Source organism: Hyla sarda, chromosome 3 (genome assembly GCF_029499605.1).
Source record: "Hyla sarda isolate aHylSar1 chromosome 3, aHylSar1.hap1, whole genome shotgun sequence".
NCBI classification, from domain to species: domain Eukaryota; kingdom Metazoa; phylum Chordata; class Amphibia; order Anura; family Hylidae; genus Hyla; species Hyla sarda.
In genome coordinates, this window is record NC_079191.1 from 417,445,788 (window position 1) to 417,470,069 (window position 24,282).

General features: G+C 46.4%; 1 protein-coding gene across 3 annotated transcripts in view; it reads left to right on the plus strand.

Moving 5' to 3' along the window:
* The window catches only part of CENPF (centromere protein F), a 61,294-nt gene that overhangs the window by 36,015 nt on the left and 997 nt on the right, over positions 1-24,282 (plus strand). Inside the window, exons 14-19 of one of the 3 annotated variants that reach the window (XM_056568312.1) lie at positions 136-288; positions 1,122-1,298; positions 9,449-9,610; positions 17,218-17,377; positions 20,049-20,678; positions 22,567-22,751. In XM_056568312.1, coding sequence (XP_056424287.1) covers positions 136-288; positions 1,122-1,298; positions 9,449-9,610; positions 17,218-17,377; positions 20,049-20,678; positions 22,567-22,751 — 1,467 coding nt within the window. Of the gene's footprint in view, positions 1-135; positions 289-1,121; positions 1,299-9,448; positions 9,611-17,217; positions 17,378-20,042; positions 20,679-22,566; positions 22,752-24,282 lie in introns of all 3 variants that reach the window. The other 2 variants (XM_056568310.1, XM_056568311.1) reach the window with 2 other exon arrangements.

Consider the following 24,282-nt stretch of genomic DNA (forward strand, 5'->3'; position numbering starts at 1 on the left):
AGTTGTAGTTTTGCAACAGCTGGAGGCACCCTGGTTGGGAACCACTGCTATAGGCTGTGAGCTGGCTGACCTTCCTCAGTCTCTCCCAATACTTCTTACCAGAGAAAGTACTTTATCTTTTCCTCTCGGTTGCAGGTGGGGGAGCTGGAAGACAATTGTTGTGGTTTACAGAGCAAATTGCAAGATGCCGATCTACATATCAAAAGTATTCAGGAGCGGAACAGCCGGGAACAAGTGGATCAGGATGAGGAGATGCAGGCGATCAGGAGGCAGCACGAGGACAGCAGTGTAAGATACTTCAGCAAAACAGAATTGGCGATTCACTGCAGTAAACTGCACAGCGCCATCTATGTGCTTCTGGACATGTCTATAACTAAAGCTCAAATAATATGGTGACCGAAATGTGTTGCTCTGTTCTGATATACCACACCAATTCCTCTACTGCAATAAGTAGCTAAATAACCTCTATATAAGTGATGTGTTGTATGTAAACTCTATCTGCTCTCTCCAGGCTCAGCTCCTGACCGCTACATCTGGTGGCTGCAGTGTATAACCAGTATGCAGGAAGCTTCCTCTAGTGGTGGCTGCAGTGTATAACCAGTATGCAGGGAGCTTCCTCTAGTGGTGGCTGCAGTGTATAACCAGTATGCAGGGAGCTTCCTCTAGTGGTGGCTGCAGTGTATAACCAGTATGCAGGGAGCTTCCTCTAGTGGTGGCTGCAGTGTATAACCAGTATGCAGGAAGCTTCCTCTAGTGGTGACTGCAGTGTATAACCAGTATACAGGAAGCTTCCTCTAGTGGTGGCTGCAGTGTATAACCAGTATGCAGGATGCTTCCCCTAGTGGTGGCTGCAGTGTATAACCAGTATACAGGAAGCTTCCTCTAGTGGTGGCTGCAGTGTATAACCAGAATGCAGGAAGCTTCCTCTAGTGGTGGCTGCAGTGTATAACCAGTATGCAGGAAGCTTCCCCTACTGGTGGCTGCAGTGTATAACCTGTATGCAGGAAGCTTCCTCTAGTCGTGGCTGCAGTGTATAACCAGTATGCAGGAAGCTTCCTCTAGTGGTGGCTGCAGTGTATAACCAGTATTGTATGTATATAAGCTCTATCTGCTCTCTCCAGGCTCAGCTCCTGACCGCTACATCTGAGGCAGCAGAAATGAAGGCGTCCATAGCTTCCCTGCAGAAAGAACTGGAGTCTCAGGCAAAGAAACATGAGGATGATATAATGGAGTATGAGAAGCGACTTCTCCAGGCCGACTCCAGCCACCAGTCCCTGCTGGATGAGATGCGGAAAAAGGTGAGTGACTATATATAATGAATATACATCTGTCCCCTGCAAATCTGCATCTATGTGGGGATTTGCTTAGGGATCGACAGATAGTGATTTTTTAGGGCCGATACCGATAGTCTGTGAACTTTCAGACCGATAGCCGATAACTTATACCGATATTCCGGTATAAGTTATCGGCTATTTCTCCCCCAGGCCCCGCAGAAGCCGCTGCAGATCAATGATTTAAAGCGGGCGCTTTAAATCAATGACCTGCAGCGGCTTTTGCGGGGCCAGAGACTGCTGCCGCCACCCGCTTCTCTCCCCATGCTGGTCCTGAGTCCAACCACCGCTGCTGCCCCATTGCCTCCCCCATCCCCGGTTTTATAATTACCTGTCCCCGGAGTCCGGGCTACTTCTGGCTCCTGCGGCGTCCTGCGCTGTCACTGTGCGCACTGACGGTGACGTCGCGTTGAGGATGTCACTCATCATTGCGCAGCACACAGCAATAGCGCAGGACGCCGCAGGAGCCAGAAGTAGTGCGGACCCCCGGAACAGGTACTTATAAAACTGGAGATGGGGGAGGCAATGGAGCAGCGGCGGTCTCTGGCCGGGGCATTATCGACAAGGTAATTGCTAATACTGATGATGTCCAAAATCGTGAATATCGGCCGATAATATCGGCCAAAGCGATAATCGGTCGATCCCTAGTTCTGCTGACTATATATATATATATATATATATATATATATATATATATATATATATAATATAATATGAGCTATCCTCTGGACTTCCATAATGCCATTCCGGTACGGGCGCAGGAGTTTGCTGGATTTATGTAAAGCCGCCCACTTCTATGTAAGTCCAGCGAGCCTGTGTGTCAGTGAGAGCTTAAAAACGAACCCCCCTTTATCTTTTCCTCTCGGCTGCAGGTGGCGGAGCTGGAAGACTATTGTTGTGGCTTACAGAGCAAATTGCAAGATGCCGATCTACAAATCAAAAGTATTCAGGAGCAGAAGAGCCAGGAACAGCGGGATCTGGATGAGGAGATGCAGGCGATCAGGAGGCAGCACGAGGACAGCAGTGTGAGTTACACTTCTCTAGAAGGATATTGTATCAGTGATTTATTTTTGTTTATTTATCTTTTCTGGTAAGGAGCAAGAGTATTGAGAAAAATATTAAACTAATCTCTGTGTTGTTTCACTATGTTGCTTGCTGATCCTATATTCTCTAGTGGTGACTGCAGTGTATAATTAGTATATAGGAAGCTTCCCTTAGTGGTGGCTGCAGTGTATAACCAGTATACAGGAAGCTTCCTCTAGTGGTGGCTGCAGTGTATAACCAGTATACAGGAAGCTTCCCTTAGTGGTGGCTGCAGTGTATAACCAGTATACAGGAAGCTTCCCTTAGTGGTGGCTGCAGTGTATAACCAGTATGCAGGGAGCTTCCTCTAGTGGTGGCTGCAGTGTATAACCAGTATGCAGGGAGCTTCCTCTAGTGGTGGCTGCAGTGTATAACCAGTATGCAGGAAGCTTCCTCTAGTGGTGGCTGCAGTGTATAACCAGTATGCAGGAAGCTTCCTCTAGTGGTGGCTGCAGTGTATAACCAGTATACAGGAAGCTTCCTCTAGTGGTGGCTGCAGTGTATAACCTGTATGCAGGAAGCTTCCTCTAGTGGTGACTTTAGTGTATAACCAGTATACAGAAAGCTTCCTCTAGTGGTGACTGCAGTGTATAACCAGTATGCAGGAAGCTTCCTCTAGTGGTGGCTGCAGTGTATAACCAGTATGCAGGAAGCTTCCTCTAGTGGTGGCTGCAGTGTATAACCAGTATACTGGAAGCTTCCTCTAGTGGTTGCTGCGGTGTATAACCAGTATTGTATGTATATAAGCTCTATCTGCTCTCTCCAGGCTCAGCTCCTGACCGCTACATCTGAGGCAGCAGAAATGAAGGCGTCCATAGCTTCCCTGCAGAAAGAACTGGAGTCTAAGGCAAAGAAACATGAGGATGATATAATGGAGTATGAGAAGCGACTTCTCCAGGCCGACTCCAGCCAACAGTCCCTGCTGGATGAGATGCGGGAAAAGGTGAGTGACTATATATAATGAATATACATCTGTCCCCAGCAAATCTGCATCTATGTGGTGTTCTGCTGACATATAAGTGAGCTATCCTCTGGACTTCCATAATGCCATTCCAGTATGGGCGCATGAGTTTGCTGGATTTATGTAAAGCCGCCCACCTCTACGTAAATCCAGAGAGCCTGTGTGCCAGTGAAAGCTTAAGAAACGAACCCCCCTTTATCTTTTCCTCTCGGCTGCAGGTGGCGGAGCTGGAAGACAATTGTTGTGGTTTACAGAACAAATTGCAAGATTCCGATCTACATATCAAAAGTATTCAGGAGCAGAAGAGCCAGGAACAGCGGGATCTGGATGAGGAGATGCAGGCGATCAGGAGGCAGCACGAGGACAGCAGTGTGAGTTACACTTTTCTAGAAGGATATTGTATCAGTAACTTATTTTTATTATTTATTTATCTTTTCCGGTAAGGATCAAGAGTATTGAGAAATCTATATGTTGTTTCATTATGTTGCTTGCTTATCCTATTCTGTAATGGTGGCTGCAGTGTATAACCAGTATGCAGGAAGCTTCCTCTAGTGGTGGCTGCAGTGTATAACCAGTATACAGGAAGTTTCCTCTAGTGGTGGCTGCAGTGTATAACCAGTATACAGGAAGCTTCCTCTAGTGGTGGCTGCAGTGTATAACCAGTATACAGGAAGCTTCCTCTAGTGGTGGCTGCAGTGTATAACCAGTATGCAGGAAGCTTCCCCTATTGGTGGCTGCAGTGTATAACCAGTATGCAGGAAGGTTCCTCTAGGGGTGGCTGCAGTGTATAACCAGTATGCAGGAAGCTTCCCCTATTGGTGGCTGCAGTGTATAACGATTATACATGAAGGTTCCTCTAGTGGTGGCTGCAGTGTATAACCAGTATGCAGGAAGCTTCCCTTAGTGGTGGCTGCAGTGTATAACCAGTATGCAGGAAGCTTACTCTAGTGGTGGCTGCAGTGTATAACCAGTATGCAGGAAGGTCCCTCTAGTGGTGGCTGCAGTGTATAACCAGTATGCAGGAAGCTTCCCCTAGTGGTGGCTGCAGTGTATAACCAGTATGCAGGATGCTTCCCCTAGTGGTGGCTGCAGTGTATAACCAGTATGCAGGAAGCTTCCTCTAGTGGTGGCTGCAGTGTATAACCAGTATGCAGGAAGCTTCCCCTACTGGTGGCTGCAGTGTATAACCTGTATACAGGAAGCTTCCTCTAGTGGTGGCTGCAGTGTATAACCAGTATGCAGGAAGCTTCCCCTAGTGGTGGCTGCAGTGTATAACCTGTATACAGGAAGCTTCCTCTAGTGGTTGCTGCAATGTATAACCAGTATGGAGGAAGCTTCCTCTAGTGGTGGCTGCAGTGTATAACCAGTATGCAGGAAGCTTCCCCTAGTGGTGACTGCAGTGTATAACCAGTGTGCAGGAAGCTTCCCCTACTGGTCGCTGCGGTGTATAACCAGTATTGTATGTATATAAACTCTATCTGCTCTCTCCAGGCTCAGCTCCTGACCGCTACATCTGAGGCAGCAGAAATGAAGGCGTCCATAACTTCCCTGCAGAAAGAACTGGAGTCTCAGGCAAAGAAACATGAGGATGATATAATGGAGTATGAGAAGCGACTCCTCCAGGCCGACTACAGCCACCAGTCCCTGCTGGATGAGATGCGGAAAAAGGTGAGTGACTATATATTAGGGATCGACCGATATCGTTTTTTTAGGGCCGATACCGATAATCTGTGGAGGTTAGGACCGATAGCCGATAACTTATACCGATATTCTGGTATAAGTTATCGGCTATTCAACCCCCTGCGACACCGCTGCAGATCATTGATTTAAAGCGGGCGCTTTAAATCAATGATCTGCAGTGGCTTTTGCGGGGCCATGGGCCGCCGCCGCCACCACTCGCTTCTCTCCCCTACCTGTCAGGGTGGTCCGGGCCATCCATCCATCGTTCATGTAGTGTCCGGGGGCGTTCCGGCTGAAGAGTGAACCGGTCCGGGCTGTCCTTCTTTTCCGGCGGTCATCTTCTCCACTCCGGGCAGGCTCCGGCCTAGTACGCTGCATAGACGCCCGTGCGCAGCGACGCACCTGACGTCACGGCGTAGCGGCGTCTATGCAGCGTACTAGGCCGGAGCCTGCCCGGAGTGGAGAAGAAGACCGTGGGAGAAGAAGGACAGCCCGGACTGGTTCACTCTTCACCCGGATCACCCCCGGACACTACAGGAAGGAAGGAAGGATGGATGGCCCGGACCACCCCCATTACGGGTAAGTTTAATTTTTTTATTGACTCGGAGGGTGGGGGAGGGGCCCGACCGGTATAGCGGTATGGGCAAAAATCCATACCGGTATACCGCCTAGCATCACGGTGGGGGGGTGCGGCGCGGTGCGGTGGGTCGAGGGGGTGGCGGTCGCGGTGCGGGGGGCGGGGCATTATCGGCTTATCGGCAAGATAATTGCCGATACCGATAATGCCCAAAATCGTGATTATCGGCCGATAATATCGGCCATACCGATAATCGGTCGATCCCTACTATATATAATGAATATACATCTGTCCCCTGCAAATCTGCATCTATGTGGTGTTCTGCTGACATATAAGTGAGCTATCCTCTGGACTTCCATAATGCCATTCCAGTATGGGCGCATGAGTTTGCTGGATTTATGTAAAGCCGCCCACTTCTATGTAAGTCCAGCGAGCCTGTGTGTCAGTGAAAGCTTAAAAACGAACCCCCCTTTATCTTTTCCTCTCGGCTGCAGGTGGCGGAGCTGGAAGACAATTGTTGTGGTTTACAGAGCAAATTGCAAGATTCCGATCTACAAATCAAAAGTATTCAGGAGCAGAAGAGCCAGGAACAGCGGGATCTGGATGAGGAGATGCAGGCGATCAGGAGGCAGCACGAGGACAGCAGTGTGAGTTACACTTCTCTAGAAGGATATTGTATCAGTAACTTATTTTTATTATTTATTTATTTATCTTTTCTGGTAAGGAGCAAGAGTATTGAGAAAAATATTAAACTAATCTCTGTGTTGTTTCATTATGTTGCTTGCTGATCCTATATTCTCCAGTGGTGACTGCAGTGTATAATTAGTATGCAGGAAGCTTCCTCTAGTGGTGGCTGCAGTGTATAACCAGTATGCAGGAAGCTTCCTCTAGTGGTGGCTGCAGTGTATAACCAGTATGCAGGAAGCTTTCTCTAGTGGTGGCTGCAGTGTATACAGTGAATAACCAGTATGCAGGAAGCTTCCCCTAGTGGTGGCTGCAGTGTATATCCAGTATGCAGGAATCTTCCTCTAGTGGTGGCTGCAGTGTATAACCAGTATGCAGGAAGGTTCCTCTAGTGGTGACTGCAGTGTATAACCAGTATACAGGAAGCTTCCCTTAGTGGTGGCTGCAGTGTATAACCAGTATGCAGGAAGCTTCCTCTAGTGGTGGCTGCAGTGTATAACCAGTATGCAGAAAGCTTCCTCTAGTGGTGGCTGCAGTGTATAACCAGTATGCAGGAAGCTTCCTCTAGTGGTGGCTGCAGTGTATAACCAGTATGCAGGAAGCTTCCTCTAGTGGTGGCTGCAGTGTATAACCAGTATGCAGGAAGCTTCCTCTAGTGGTGGCTGCAGTGTATAACCAGTGTGTAGGAAGCTTCCTCTAGTGGTGGCTGCAGTGTATAACCAGTATGCAGGAAGCTTCCTCTAGTGTTGGCTGCAGTGTATAACCAGTATGCAGGAAGCTTCCTCTAGTGGTGGCTGCAGTGTGTAACCAGTATGCAGGAAGCTTCTTCTAGTGGTGGCTGCAGTGTATAACCAGTATGCAGGAAGCTTCCTCTAGTGGTGGCTGCAGTGTATAACCAGTATGCAGGAAGTTTCCTCTAGTGGTGGCTGCAGTGTATAACCAGTATGCAGGAAGCTTCCTCTAGTGGTGGCTGCAGTGTATAACCAGTATGCAGGAAGCTTCCTCTAGTGGTGGCTGCAGTGTATAACCAGTGTGCAGGAAGCTTCCTCTAGTGGTGACTGCAGTATATAACCAGTATACAGGAAGCTTCCTCTAGTGGTGGCTGCAGTATATAACCAGTATGCAGGAAGCTTCCTCTAGTGGTGGCTGCAGTGTATAACCAGTATGCAGGAAGCTTCCTCTAGTGTTGGCTGCAGTGTATAACCAGTATGCAGGATGCTTCCCCTAATGGTGGCTGCGGTGTATAACCAGTATACAGGAAGCTTCCTCTAGTGGTTGCTGCGGTGTATAACCAGTATTGTATGTATGTAAGCTCTATCTGCTCTCTCCAGGCTCAGCTCCTGACCGCTACATCTGAGGCAGCAGAAATGAAGGCGTCCATAGCTTCCCTGCAGAAAGAACTGGAGTCTAAGGCAAAGAAACATGAGGATGATATAATGGAGTATGAGAAGCGACTTCTCCAGGCCGACTCCAGCCACCAGTCCCTGCTGGATGAGATGCGGGAAAAGGTGAGTGACTATATATAATAAATATACATCTGATCAGTGATACGTAATACAGTGTGCACCACGGAAGAGCCTGGACACTATATACTGGGAACCTATTATGAGGATGTTTGTCTATTGACTTAGTGGACCCAGCTGTGCACTGTACATGGCTCCTCAAAATGACAAACCCGGAAGAGAAGAATATGGAACTTTCCTAGTGATAATATATATTTGTATCTTCTGTTTAGGATGTTCCAGCAAACCCAGACCGTAAAGCACAGCACACCCCGCTTTTCGGAGTCTAAGTAAAACCTGTACATGCTTGGAAAATGACCTGAACGTAGTCACTAGCTGACTACATTTGGGCCATTAAAGTCTGTGGCAGTGTTTTCCAACCAGGTCCCAGAAAGGCTGCAGTGAATCTTCTATTAACCTATTTACATAAATGCAGCTTTTTCTAACCAGGGTGACTAGAAATCTTTCAAGAAGGAAACAATACCCATCTGCAGACTGTTTCAGGGGTTTGCTGTAGAACACTCATCATCCCTGTGGTCACCACATATATCTTTATTTTCCACCATTTTTCTTGTTTAGTGAAAGACTCTGTTTCTATTGTTGGATAAATGAAATATTTCCTGCTGCCTGCAACCACCACTAGGGGGAACTAACTGTATATAGATTTACAGTGATCCCTCAAGTTACAATATTAATTGGTTCCAGGACGACCACTGTATGTTGATTCCCTAACTCTATGTAAACCTGGTAATTGGTTCTGGAGCCTCCAAAATGTCATCCAAAAATAGTTTAAAAAAAGTGAGGATTAAAGAAAAATAAGTAGAGAACTATTATAGATAAAGCAAATCCTTACATGTAAAAGAAATAAAGATCTGCTGGGAGCTGTAATCACTGTCTATGTAGAGGACAGGAGCTTCTTCAGGGTCCTGTACAGAACACAGTGTCCTAAAAAAGTAAAATGGAGCCGCCCCCACCTAATGTCCAGGTACAGGTAAAGAGTACAGAACATGTAGTACCTCCCTTTACTGTAGGGAGGCACTACCAGACAGGAATTCAGTGCATACGCTTCAGTAATACAGGTGTTTTACCAGTGAATGCCCATTCTAATCGGTCAGATCTTTCAGCCATTGACATATCTCACAGATCTGGACTGTCTGTACATTGTATGGTGAGTCTGGTTTCAAGTTACAATGGTCCAGAAAAGAGCGTTGTATGTTGAAACTATTGTATGTTGAGGCCATTGTAAGTTGAGAGAGATCATTGTATACAGCTTGTGTTGCACTGAATGGAAACTGTATAAATCTTCCAATGCAAGTAGCAACACTGTCTTAGGGGCTAACAGCAGCCCTGGCAGCTGCTGTTAGCCATTATGACAGTGTTTCCCAACCAGTATGCCTCCAGTTGTTGCAAAACTACAATTCCCGGCATGAGACTGTTCAGGTATGCTGGGAATTGTAGTTTTGCAACAGCTGGAGGCACACTGCTTGGTAAACGCTGCATAAACAGACCAGATTAAAAATAGAGCAAAAATATATACAAATGATGGACCAGGTTCGGTGAACTGCTATTTGTACCTGACTTTATCAGAAACTTTTAGGAACTTTTCTCTCATTCAGTTTATTTTTAACAGCAGAACGGAGACCTAGTGTGTTACCGGGAGCAGCTGACATCACTGGAAACACATCTTAATGCTCACAAACAGGAGATTGATCGCTTAAAAGCCGCCAATGGGGAACTGAACGAATCCTTGTGTAAAGCGCAGGAGCAGCTGGCAGAACTGAGACAACTTAAGGTAAGTGGGGACTTGGCAGCTGCTTTTCTGTGTAATGTGCCAGCGTCTGTGAGCAGATACACTGTGAAAATGACTTTCCTAACCGTTCTTATGGTGGACGAGGTCCCGGCAGCTCCTGCAGTGTTATTACGAAGTCATTTATTTTCTTATTTTTCAATGTTTACATATATACTTCAGCCAGAGCTACATCTTTAGTGCAGAATGCCAACCAAAACCTAGACATTATGAATCAAATTGTGTATTGTGGCTCTTGCGCTGCTTTTCACATCTTGACTTGAATGAGAAAAGTTACATCACAGTTGTTCAGCTTCCTCATTTCCTTTCACTGTTTTAGGAGTGTAATAGTCATGAGGCAGTGGTAGATTTTGAGCCCTGATTACCAGGGAAAACAGGAGTCAAGTCTGCAGAGGTTAGCTCATCGACAGGTTATGCAGATGTCAGCAGATCACAAGAGAATACAAGAGCCGGGTCTGCAGAGGTCAGCAGATCACAAGAGAATACAGGAGCGGTGTCTGCAGATCACAAGAGACTACAAGTGCCGGGTCTGCAGAGGTTAGCAGATCACAAGAGAATACATGAGCCGGGTCTGCAAAGGTGAGCAAATCACAAGAGAATACAAGTGCCGGGTCTGCAGAGGTTAGCAGATCACAAGAGAATACAAGAGCCGGGTCTGCAGAGGTAAGCAGATCACAAGAGAATACAGGAGCTGGGTCTGCAGAGGTCAGCAGATCACAAGAGCATACAGGAGCGGTGTCAGCAGATCACAAGAGAATACAAGAGCCGCGTCTGCAGAGGTCAGCAGATCACAAGAGAATACAGGAGCGGTGTCTGCAGATCACAAGAGACTACAAGTGCCGGGTCTGCAGAGGTTAGCAGATCACAAGAGAATACATGAGCCGGGTCTGCAAAGGTCAGCAAATCACAAGAGAATACAAGTACCGGGTCTGCAGAGGTTAGCAGATCACAAGAGAATACAAGTGCCGGGTCTGCAGAGGTTAGCAGATCACAAGAGAATACATGAGCCGGGTCTGCAAAGGTGAGCAAATCACAAGAGAATACAAGTGCCGGGTCTGCAGAGGTTAGCAGATCACAAGAGAATACATGAGCCTGGTCTGCAAAGGTGAGCAAATCACAAGAGAATACAAGTGCCGGGTCTGCAGAGGTTAGCAGATCACAAGAGAATACATGAGCCGGGTCTGCAGAGGTAAGCAAATCACAAGAGAATACAGGAGCTGGGTATGCAGAGGTTAGCAGATCACAAGAGAATACAGGAGCTGGGTCTGCAGAGGTCAGCAGATCACAATAGCATACAGGAGCCGGGTCTGCAGAGGTCAGCAGATCACAATAGCATACAGGAGCTGGGTCTGCAGAGGTCAGCAGATCACAAGAGAATACAAGTGACGGGTCTGCAGAGGTTAGCAGATCACAAGGAAATACAGGAGCCGGGTCTGCAGAGGTCAGCAGATCACAAGAGAATACAGGAGCCGGGTCTGCAGAGGTCAGCAGATCACAAGAGAATACAGGAGCCGGGTCTGCAGAGGGTAGCTGATCCAAGAGAATACATAAGCCGGGTCTGCAGAGGTCAGCAGATCAAAGAGAATACATGAGCCGGGTCCCCAGAGGTCAGCAGATCATAAGAGAATACAGGAGCTGAGTCTGCAGAGGTCAGCAGATCACAAGAGAATACAGGAGACAGGTCTGCAGAGGTCAGCAGATCACAAGAGAATACAAGTGACGGGTCTGCAGAGATTAGCAGATCACAAGAGAATACAGGAGACAGGTCTGCAGAGGTCAGCAGATCACCAGGGGTGGATAAAAGAGCCTGATCAGCTGGTTCCGAAAGGGATACAGTAGCCAGGTCTGCGGAGATCAACAGATCACAAGAGAATACAAGAGTCTGGTCTGTAGAAGTCAGCTACTCACAAGAGGATTCAGCATCCAAATTTACTTAGATCACAAGGGGTTTAAACAGCCGCATCAGCTGATTACAGGTGTGGCATTTCAGAGTGTAGGGCAGTCTAACCCCTGCTGTGTTCAGCTATTTATGTTTATTTACGCAGCATCAAATCTGAAAAGTGTCTGCAGGGTCACACGGAGCTCATCCACAGCGTATTCACACTGCGCCAACGGCAGTTAGAACCGCGAGCTCCCTGCTGCGGATGTTCCAACGACAGTCACAAGAGCGTGTTCCCTGCTGCGGCTGGGAATCTCTGTGTGTCTGCACATAGCGGAGGATTTTCTGCTGCGCATCTGCTATGAGCAGGCACTGTGTATATAGTGGGAAATCCACCGCTACAAGCAGACACACAGAGCTACCCTGCCGAAGCAGGGAGCTCGCTGTTGTAACTTCCGTCAGCGCATTTGCTGTGGATGTGTTCCGTGTGACCCTACCCTTAAAGAGTATTATCTATTAAGTCTAAGATCTGATTCTCTTAACCCCTTCCCGCTATTGGACGTATGCATACGTCCAGGCGAATTACACGTTCGCGCAAATGGACGTATGCATACGTCCAAGCGATCTCCTGCTCTGCCGCGGGCAGCGCAGGAGATCGCGGGTGGGACTCAGCTGTCAATCACAGCCGGAGTCCCACCGCAGCTGCCGGGGCCGCGATCGCGCCGGTCCCGGCAGCATTAACCCCATAGATGCCGTGATCAGTCTGATCACGGCATCTATGGTGTTTGCAGGGGGAGCGCTCTCCCCCTGCCCATCAATCGCGGCGCCGCGATAAAATAAGGGGGATCGGGGGTGTCCAAGACACCCTCGATCCCCCTTGAAGAGATAGGAGTGAGGTGGCAGGGTTGCCACCCCTCCTATCCCTGCTATTGATCGGCGGAGCGGCCGACCAATAGCAGACTGGGGGCGGGGGGGTTAAAGTTCGGTTCCCCGCGCTATGCCCGCCCATCGGTGTCCGGGCACAGCGGGGGGAACCGTGTAGTAGCGGCGGCGGCGGCGGCGGTCACTTACCCGGCGGCGGCGGCGGCTGTGATCACGGCGGCGGTGGAGGTAAGTATGACGCCGCGTGTGCAGAGTCTGTTGCCTAGCAACATCTGCAGGGCGACAGTTTAGAGAGTGGTCTCTAAACTGTCGCCCTCCAGATGTTGCAAAACTACAACTCCCACCATGCCTTGACAGCTGTTTGCTGTGTTGGCATGCTGGGAGTTGTAGTTTTGCAAGATTTAGAGGGGTTCAGGCTAGAGATCACTGACAGTGGTCTCTAAACTGTAGCCCTCCAGATATTACAAAACTACAACTCCCAGCATGCTCAGACAGCAGTTTGCTGTCTTAGCATGCTGAGATTTGTAGTTTTGCAACATCTGGAGGGCCACAGTTTAGAGACCACTGTCAGTGATCTCTAGCCTGAACCCCTCTAAATCTTGCAAAACTACAACTCCCAGCATTCAGGAACAGCAAATGGCTGTCTCGGCATGCTGGGAGTTGTACTTGCGTGCATCCAGCTGTTGCATAACTACATCTCCCAGCATTCTCTTTGGCAATCAGTACATGCTGAGAGTTGTAGTTCTGCAACAGCTGGAGGCACACTGGTTGGGAAATACCGAGTTAGGTAATAGGTTCTATTACCTAACTCAGTATTTTCCAACCAGTGTGCCTCCAGCTGTTGCAAAACTACAACTCCCAGCATGCACGTTCTGTCAGTGCATGCTGGGAGTTGTAGTTTTGCCCCCCCCTCCCATGTGAATGTACAGGTTACATTCACACTGGCGGCGGATTACAGTGAATTCCCTGCTTCAGGTTTGAGCTGCAGCAGCCGCAGCCGCAGCTCAAACTCCTAGCGGGAGACTCAGTGTAATCCGCCGTCAGTGTGAATGTAACCTAAAAACACTACACTACGCTAACACAAAATAAAGAGTAAAACACTACATATACACACGTACACTGCCCCCCCCCCACACCACCACCCCTTCCCCCCCAATAAAAATGAAAAACGTATCCTACAGCAGTGTTTCCAAAACGGAGCCTCCAGCTGTTGCAAAACAAAAACTCCCAGCATTTCCGGACAGCCATTGACTGTCCAAGCATGCTGGGAGTTTGGCAACAGCTGGAGGCACCCTGTTTGGGAATCACTGGCTTAGAATACCCCTATGTCCACCCCTATGCAAATCCCTAATTTGGGCCTCAAATGCGCATGGCGCTCTCACTTTGGAGCCCTGTCGTATTTCAAGGCAACAGTTTAGGTACACATATGGGGTATCGCCGTACTCGGGAGAAATTGCCTAACAAATTTTGGGGGGCTTTTTCTCCTTTTACCCCTTATGAAAAGGTAAAGTTGGGGTCTACACCAGCATGTTAGTGTAAAAAAAAAACATTTTTGTACACTAACATACTGGTGTTGCCCCATACTTTAAAATTTCACAAGCGGTGAAAGAAAAAAAGCCTCCAAAATTTGTAACGCATTTTCTCCTGAGGACGGAGATACCCCATATGTGGGCGCAAAGTGTTCTGGGGACGCACAACAAGGCTCAGAAGGGAGAGTGCACCATGTAAATTTGAGGTCTAAATTGGTGATTTGCACAGGGGTGGCTGATTTTACAGCGGTTCTGACATAAGTGCAAAACAATAAATACCCACATGTGACCCCATTTTGGAAACTACACCCCTCACGGAATGTAACAAGGGGTACAGTGAGCATTTACACCCCACAGGTGTCTGACAGATCTTTGAAACAGGGGTCTGTGAAAATGAAAAATAAAATTTTTAATTTACACAGCCCACTGTTCCAAAGATCCGTCAAATGCCAGTGGGGTGTAAATTCTCCCTGCACCCCTTATTACCTTCCGTGAGGGGTGTAGTTTTAAAAATGGGGTCACATGTGGGGGGGTCCACTGTTCTGGCACCACGGGGGGCTTTGGAAATGCACATGGCCAAATTCTCTCTCCAAAAGCTCAATGATGCTCCTTCTATTCTGAGCATTGTAGTTCGCCCCCAGTGCACTTCACGTCCACTTATTGGGTATTTCCATACTCAGAAGAGATGGGGTTACAAATTTTGGGGGGTATTTTCTGCTATTATCCCTTGTAAAAATGTAAAATTTGGGGGAAAACAAGCATTTTAGTGTAAAAAAAATATTTTTTTTTTACATATGCAAAAGTCGTGAAACACCTGTGGGGTATTAAGGTTCACTTTACCCCTTGTTACGTTCCCCAAGGGGTCTAGTTTCCAAAATGGTATGCCATGTGTTTTTTTTTTCTGTCCTGGCACCATAGGTGCTTCCTAAATGCGGCATGCCCCCAGAGCAAAATTTGCTTCCAAAAAGCCAAATGTGACTCCTTCTCTTCTGAGACCTGTAGTGCGCCAGCAGAGCACTTTTCATCCCCATATTGGGTGTCTTCTGAATCGGGAGAAATTGGGCTTCAAATGTTGGGGGGTATTTTCTGCTATTACCTTTTTTAAAAATATTAAATTTTTGCTAAACCAAGCATTTTTGGTAAAAAAAAAATTATTTTTTTTACATATGCAAAAGTCGTGAAACACCTGTGGGGTATTAAGGTTCACTTTATCCCTTGTTACGTTCCTCAAGGAGTCTAGTTTCCAAAATGGTATGCCATGTCGTTTTTTTTTGCTGTCCTGGCACCATAGGGGCTTCCTATATGCGACATGCCCTCTGAGCAAAATTTGCTCTCAAAAAGCCAAATATGACTCCTTCTCTTCTGAGCATTGTAGTTCGCCCGTAATGCACTTCAGGTCAACTTATGGGGTACCTCCATACTCAGAAGAGATGGGGTTACAAATTTTGGGGGGTATTTTCTGCTATTAACCCTTGCAAAAATGTGAAATTTTTTTTTTTTTTTTTACATATGCAAAAGTCATGAAACACCTGTGGGGTATTAAGGCTCACTTAATTCCTTTTTACGTTCCTCAAGGGGTCTAGTTTCCAAAATGGTATGCCATGTTTTTTTTATTTGCTGTTTTGGCACCATAGGGGCTTCCTAAATGCAACATGCCCCCAAAAAACCATTTCAGAAAAACGTACTCTCCAAAATCCCCTTGTCGCTCCTTCGCTTCTGAGCCCTCTACTGCGCCCGCCGAACAATTTACATAGACATATGAGGTATGTGCTTACTCGAGAGAAATTGGGCTACAAATTCAAGTATAAATTTTATCCTTTTACCCCTTGTAAAAATTCAAAAATTGGGTCTACAAGAACATGCAAGTGTAAAAAATGAAGATTTTGAATTTTCTCCTTCACTTTGCTGCTTTTACTGTGAAACACCTAAAGGGTTAAAACACTTACTGAATGTCATTTTGAATACTTTGGGGGTGCAGTTTTTGTAATGGGGTCATTTATGGGGTATTTCTAATATGAAGACCCTTCAAATCCACTTCAAACCTGAACTGGTCCATGAAAAATAGCGAGTTTGAAAATTTTGTGAAAAATTGTAAAATTGCTGCTGAACTTTGAAGCCCTCTGGTGTCTTCCAAAAGTAAAAACATGTCAATTTTATGATGAAAATATAAAGTAGACATATTGTATATGTGAATCCAAAAAAAATAATATTTGGAATATCCATTTTCCTTACAAACAGAGAGCTTCAAAGTTAGAAAAATGCAAAATTTTCAATTTTTTCATCAAATTTTGGGATTTTTCACCAAGAAAGGATGCAAGTTACCACAAAAATTTACCACTATGTTAAAGTAGAATATGTCACGAAAAAACAATCTCGGAATCAGATTGATAAGTAAAAGCATTCCAGAGTTATTAATGTTTAAAGTGACAGTGGTCAGATGTGCAAAAAAGGGCTGCGTCCTAGAGGTGAAAATGGGCTGTGTCCTTAAGGGGTTAAGGGGAGGTTTCATCCTGTGTTTTTTAGTCACATAATATTTACAGGTAAGACATTCAAGTGACTAGGGCTGAGATGTGATACCAGGTACAGCCTACGCAAAAAAAATGGCGCTGTTCTGGAAAGCAATCCATTGTTTCCAAACTTCATACATTGGGGGAGATTTATCAAAGGATTTAGACAGTTTCCCATCTAAAATTGTCGCACAGAAAGTCACAGTCTAAATACGTGTGACTTTGTCGCGACTTTTGCTTTAGAGGATTTTAGACGGAAAAATGCATTGGTGCTGAATTTATCAATAGCGACTTTTCGGTGAAAAGTTGCATATGCCAAAAGTACACCGAAATATTAGAACATGCTGAAGCAGGTTTAAATACAGTCTAAACTGTAGATCCCGAAGTCCGAGCACAGAATATATATTGATAATTATAGGTTGGTCTATATATAGGTTGGTCTATATTGATGCAAGAAATAGACAACTTTTGATAAATCTCCCCCATTGACTTTAAAATGTGTCTAAATGCAGCGTATATGAAGTTAGGTGACTATGACATAAAGTTTTTTCGATTAACTGAACTTAAAATAAATTGTTTTGAAATGCTATAGCAGTGGTCTTCATCCTGCGGACCTCCAGATGTTGCAAAACTAAAACTCCCAGCATGCCCGGACAGCCAACGGCTGTCCGGTCATGCTGGGAGTTGTAGTTTTGCAACATCTGCAGGTCCGCAGGTTGAAGACCACTGCGCTATAGGAATTCTCCATGGCTGAACTCATATTCTTAAATAATTTTTTTTTTTTTTTATAAAAAGGTCAATCTGTATAATTTAACAAAGAAAAATGCGAAAACCTGCAGTGATCTCAGTCAATGGATGAAGTCATGTGAAGAGCTTAAAGAGGAGAAGCAGCAGCTGCAGAGGCAAATCCAACAACAGGAGGAGACACTGAGGGGCCTGACCCAGAAGCACCGCGGTATGTTACCTGCTGTTCGAAACCTAATAATTATTGAGGATTATTTAAAATTGTTTAGAGACCCCAACAAAAAAACTTTTTCAAGACAGAGAGCACTACCACCGATTACACCAATGTTCCCCAACCTGGGGCTCTTCAGCTGTTGCAAAACTACAACTCTCAACAGGTCATAGGAAGGCTAGCAGGGAATGGTAGGAGTTAGAATGAAAATGAAACTTCCAGTTCCATGAAATATTATTTAAACCTTATTGATAAAAATAAATAAATAAATAAATCATTTAACTGACGGGTTTCAGATAGGTAACTGTTCCTAATCATGACTAGAAAAATAACTACAATAAAAACATACCGTAGTCGCCCATAAAATACCAACCTATTACTATATTACAGATACAGATCTGTATGATCTTCATAACTCCATATGGTCTTTATAAAAGCAAATGTGTCTTCCTTCGAGAATTCACCTAATTTATCTCCAATAGAATGTCGGCATTTTATGGGTGTCTACAGTGTGTTTCTATTTCACTGCACATATTATCATGTGAGTTTCTTGTGGTTTCTAACTTGTTATTTTTACAGCCATGGTTAAAGGATACCTCCGGGATGTACAAATTATCCCCTATTCTAAAGATAGGGGATAAGTGTTAGATTGCGGGGGGCCCGACCGCTGGGGCCCCCCGCAATCTCCCAAATGGAGCTCCGGCTCCCTGCATGGAATAGGCATTTTTGACCACCGCCGAAAGCGGTCGCCGACACGCCCCCTCCATACAGTTCTATGGCAGAGCCGGAACGCTGCTTTTGGCAATCTCCGGCTCTACCATAGAACTGCATGAAGGGGAGGGGGGGGGGCGTTGTCGTGCTGTGGTCGAAAACGCTCGTATTCGGGCTCCATTCGGGAGATCACGGGGGGCCCCATCGGTCAGACCCCCCGCAATCTAACTCTTATCCCCTATCCTTAGGATAGGGGATAATTTGTACATTCCGGAGTTCTCCTTTAAGGATAGCTACCTGTTTGAAACCCGTCTGTTTAACCAGCTTGTTTTTACAAGATGCAATGAAATTGGAATATTTCTTGGAACAGAGATCTGGAAATGTAATTTGCATTCTTGTTCTAGCTATGCTCTTGGATACACAGGCCTTTTTTTTTTTTCCAAATCAAATTTTTATTGAATTTTAAACCTTTTATATAACATATGCAAGGTAACTGAATTTTACAGTGCAAGATAAGCAATGTATGTAAGGGTTAAAAATACACAAGGCGGCACGCAGACCGCAAACAAGTATGACAGCCCAATGACAAGAAGTAGGCACCTTTTTAATATTGTCGTAAAGAGACTGGAGAACCTGCACACACATAAGGTAGAATGGGAGGCGAAGGGTGGAGGGAGTATCGGGTTAGAAGAGGGGTATGGGGGGGGGATATACAGGATTTTGAAGTATTATATTTTCTTTAAAGAGTACCTGTCATCAAACTATACTTTCTAAACTAACTCAGATTATATTCCCTTACTACTCCTAACACCCCTCCTGCCCAATTTTTCCGAGCTTTAAAAAGCTGTGTGTCGTACCTTTCCCCCTTGCTCACATTGTATGAGCTCCCGGCAGGAGAAAGTGAGCGTTCCCCAGCAGGCGTGACGTTGCTGAATCCTGCGAGAGCTGTGCCCCGCCATGGCCCGCACTCACTTCCTGAGTTTGGTCTCCTGCCCGGCCAGGAGGAGACCAAACTTACTGTTTGACTTGCAACAGGGAACTGAACAGAGCCACCTAGTGGCCGTTTTTGCAATCACATTAAAAACATATAAAGGTTGAGAATTTTAACAGCAAGTAAATAGCAAAGTGTCTTATAATTACACAAGGAACAATATATTGAAAGTTTAGTTTGGTGACAGGTTCTCTTTAATGAATGGTGGGAGTTGCAGTTTTAAAACAGCTGGAAAGCTACAGGTTGGGGAATTTTGCATTACATGGACAACTCATTCATTTATTTTCCCTGTTGTGGCGATGCATGTGATGTTGTCTGGCTAGACCAGTGTTTCACAGCCAGTGTGCCTCCAGCTGTTGAACAACTACAACTCGGGCATGCTGGGGGTTGTAGTTTTGCAACAGCTGGAGGCACACTGTTTGGTAAACACAAGCCTAGGTACTCTGTGATCCTTCTCCTTTGGTCCATACAGAATAGCCATTCAGGAGTCTGGCAAAGCAGGGGGACCCATTAAAGGGGTACTCCACCCCTAGACATCTTATCCCCTATCCAAAGGATAGGGGATAAGATATCTGATCGCAGGGGTCCCGCTGCTGGGAACCCCCGCGATCTCAGCTGCGGCACCCCAGACATCCGATGCTGGATGACTGGCGATGCGGTTGGGAAGCTCGTGACGTCACGGTCACGTCCCCTCAATGCCAGGCCGTGACGTCACGAGCCTCCGGCGCTGCACCTGGCGCGCTAAACGAAAGCCGGGTGCAGCAGGGAGGTCACAGGGGACCCTCGCAATCAGACATCTTATCCCCTATACATTTGGATAGGGGATAAGATATCTAGGGGCGGAGTACCCCTTAAAAGACACCCAACATAAAAAAAAATGTATTTATATTTCTATAAATGTATATTTTGTGATGTCCCCCCCCCTTCTTGATATTTTAACTTCATCTATCTATTTCAATGCAGTCACAGATATGAACCCACCTGATGATGACTTACTATCAGAGATCGAAGAATTGAAGCAGAGTTTGGAGGAGAAGACCTTGGAGGCAGATGAGAGCGTAGAGAAGTACTGCAACCTGATGATAAAGACTCACAAACTGGAGGATACCAATGAGACGCTGAGGATGCAGGTGGATGTGCTGAGTGCCAGGCTGAAGGAGATGGAGGCCGAGAAGGGAGAAGTGGTGGAGGCCAAGAAGGGAGAGGTGGGGGAGGCCAAGAAGGGAGAAGTGGGGGAGGCCAAGAAGGGAGAAGTGGGGGAGGCCAAGAAGGAAGAAGTGGTGGAGACCATGAAGGAAGAAGTGGGGGAGGCCAAGAAGGAAGAAGTGGTGGAGGCCGAGAAGGAAGAAGTGGTGGAGACCATGAAGGAAGAAGTGGGGGAGACCCACCAGCCCTCACTGCCTGGAGAGGCTAAGAAACGAAGGAAGAGCAGGCAGTCCTCACAAAGGAAACAAGCGGGCAAGAGACGAAGAGACTCGGAGAACACAAGCCAAACTCCATCCACACCCCAGGCTGTGACCAAAAGGATAAAGAAAACTGCAAGTCGGAGCTTAGAAGACGAGTTTGACCCTGAAGGGCTTCCAGAGGTTGTCAAAAAAGGTATAAAACACATCAAGCTGTAGATTCATATTGGTTGTTCTTGTCCTAATGTGCTATTCCCTAATTTGTCCCCCCTTCCAGCTGCTGCATAACTAAAATGGTTCCCCCGCGATCTCCCTGCTGCACCTGGCGGTCGTTTAGAGCGTCGGGTGCAGCGCCGGAGGCTTGTGACGTCATGTCCACGCCCCGCTTGTGACGTCACGGCCACGTCCCTTCAATGCACATCTATGGGAGGTGGCGTGACTGTCGCCTCTCATAACCTTGCATTGAGGGGGCGTGGCCGTGGCGTCACGAGCCTCCTCCCTGCATCGCCAGTCATCCGGCATGGAGCGAAGTTCGCTCTGTGCAATGGATGTCTGGGGTGCAGCAGCTGAGATCATGGGGGGTTCCCAGTGCCAGGTCCCCTGCGATCAGACATCTTATCCCCTATCCAATGGAGATGTCTAGGGGCGGAGTGCCCCTTTAATAGCTTAAAGGGTTTATCCAGTTTTGCTAGTATTTATTGCTTGAATCCATCTAAAATGAAAGGGGTACTTCATAGAAGAAAACATTTTTCAAATCAACTGGTGCCAAAAAGTTGTACAGATTTGTAAATTACTTCTATTTAAAAATCTTAATCCTTCCAGTACTTATCAGCTGCTGTATTCTTCAGAGCAAGTTGTGTAGTTCTTTCTAGTCTGACCACAGTGCTCTCTGCTGACACATCTGTCCGTGTCAGGAACTGACCAGAGCAGGAGAGATTTACTAAAGGAATTTGCTTCTACTCTGGACAGTTCCTGACACAGACAGAGGTGTCAGCAGAGAGCACTGTGGTTCGAGTGGAAAGAACTTCACAACTTTCTCTGTAGCATACAGCAGCTGATAAGTACTGGAAGGATTAAGATTTTTGTATGGAAGTCATTTACAAATCTGTTTAACTTTTTGGCACAGAGTAATTTGAAAACCATAAAGAATGGAACTCAGGATCAGTAGAGGATAAGTAATGTAATGTATGTACACAGTGACCTCACCAGCAGAATAGTGAGTACAGCTCTGGAGTATAATACAGGATATAACTCAGGATCAGTACAGGATAAGTAATGTAATGTATGTACACGGTGACCTCACCAGCAGAATAGTGAGTACAACTCTGGAGTATAATACAGGATATAACTCAGGATCAGTACAGGATAAGTAATGTAATGTATGTACACAGTGACCCCACCAGCAGAATAGTGAGTACAGCTCTGGAGATAATACAGGATATAACTCAGGATCAGTACAGGATAAGTAATGTAATGTATGTACACAGTGACCCCACCAGCAGAATAGTGAGTACAGCTCTGGAGTATAATACAGGATATAACTCAGGATCAGTACAGGATAAGTAATGTATGTACACAGTGACCTCACCAGCAGAATAGTGAGTACAGCTCTGGAGTATAATACAGGATATAATTCAGGATCAGTACAGGATAAGTAATGTAATGTATGTACACAGTGACCTCACCAGCAGAATAGTGAGTACAGCTCTGGAGTATAATACAGGATATAACTCAGGATCAGTACAGGATAAGTAATGTAATGTATGTACACAGTGACCTCACCAGCAGAATAGTGAGTACAGTTCTGGAGTATAATGCAGGATATAACTCAGGATCAGTACAGGATAAGTAATGTAATGTATGTACACAGTGACCTCACCAGCAGAATAGTGAGTGCAGCTCTGGAGTATAATACAGGATATAACTCAGGATCAGTACAGGATAAGTAATGTAATGTATGTACACAGTGACCCCACCAGCAGAATAGTGAGTGCAGCTCTGGAGTATAATACTTTATATATATATATAATAGTATTTGTTGTTACATTTTCATTTGGAGAGTGATTTAATCTTATGTCCTGTAGGATTTGCTGATATCCCATCTGGGAAGCAAAGTCCATTCGTCCTCCGGAGAACAGCGGTGCCGTTAAGGAGGAGCCCCCGTCTCCCGTCACAGACAAATTCTCCATCAATACTGAACGCCCGTACTGATAGTCTCGAAAACATTCCTACTAACAGTCCAACACCAGGGGGCAGCAAATCTCACTTGGTAAGTCTCATAAAACATAGTGCGCAAGATAGAACCCTCGCAGCTGCTGAGAGTTGTAGTTCCTTATACACTAGAGAGTCGCAGAGCATTGCACCAAGTCTGATGTTTAGCATTCTGGTTACACACAACACTATAAACCTTGCACTAAGAAATAAGTGGGATTAATTGTGCAGACGCCGCAGTCTGACACTCCTGGGAGGGGTCGGGGTTAATGAGGCGCCATCGGGGTTATTAATTATATTTCTCTCGCTTAATTGAAATTCTTCTGGTGTCTTTTTGTTTGCAACTCTGCTTTGTTTCACGCGTCAGCGAGATTCTACCAGAACAATTAAGACGATCGGAAGGTTGCGGCGGGGGGGGGGGGGGGGGGGGTCTGTGTTCTGGGTTAGGAACTTTTATATGATGCAGCAAAGTAGTTGCAAGTACTTGACCGAACATTGTGCCGCCCCGGCTACATAGCGGATGTATGAATTGATAGACTTATTATGATAGATATTAAAGAGGTACTCCGCCCCTAGACATCTTATCTATAGGGGATAAGATGTCTGATCGCAGGGGGTCCCGCTGCTGGGGACCCCGCAATCTTGGCTGTGCTACCCAAGACATCCATTGCACAGACTTTACTTCACTTACAGGGGAAGCGTAGTGGAGGCTCGTGACGTCACGCCTCGCTCGTGACATCATGGCCAGGCCCCCTCAATGCAAGTCTATGGGACCAGGCCCCCCATAGACTTGTATTGAGGGGGCATGACCGTGATGTCAGGAGTGGGGCACGGCGCTCTAAACAAACGCCTTGTGCAACAGGGAGAACGTGGGGGTCCCCAGTGGCTGGACCTTTGGGATCAGACATCCCCTATGCTTTGGATAGGGGTTAACATGTCTAGGGACGGAGTGCCCCTTTTTAAAGGGGTTGTCTCATTTCACCCCCCCCCTGTTTCTGACATGAAGCGGGCCAGAGATCACAGGTCCGGCACCACCTGACCACTGGGCAACATTACCTTCATTCGTCTTCTTTACAACTTAGCAGTCATGAATAGTGTGCCCCTTAAAGGGGAACTCCGGTAGATCAGTACTTACCCCCTATCCACAGAATCCTGGGGATCGAGAATGAGCGTCTGATCACGGGGGTCCGACCACTGGGCGATGGCCGACATGCCCCCTCCATGTATCTCTATGGGAAAGCTGTATCTCCGGCTCTTCCACAGAGATACACGGAGGAGCGTGTCGACCATCGCTTTGTGCCATGGCCGACCGTAATCCGTACACAGAGAGCCGGGGTGCCGGGCAGAAGATTGTGGGGAGTCTTTTTCAAGTGGTATAGTTATGGTCATTGCATCAGGCATCGCCACAATTATATCACCTGTAAAAGACCAAGGGAATCCTAAAAACATGATCTGTTGGGGGTCATTTAAGCACCGCTCCTTGGGAAACACCTGTATAAACTGCTCAGTGCTGCTTTGTAATGTCTTCCATGCTGCTGCTTCTGAGGATGAGCAGTGTATCCTCTTCTGTGTGTGTGCTACAGGCTACA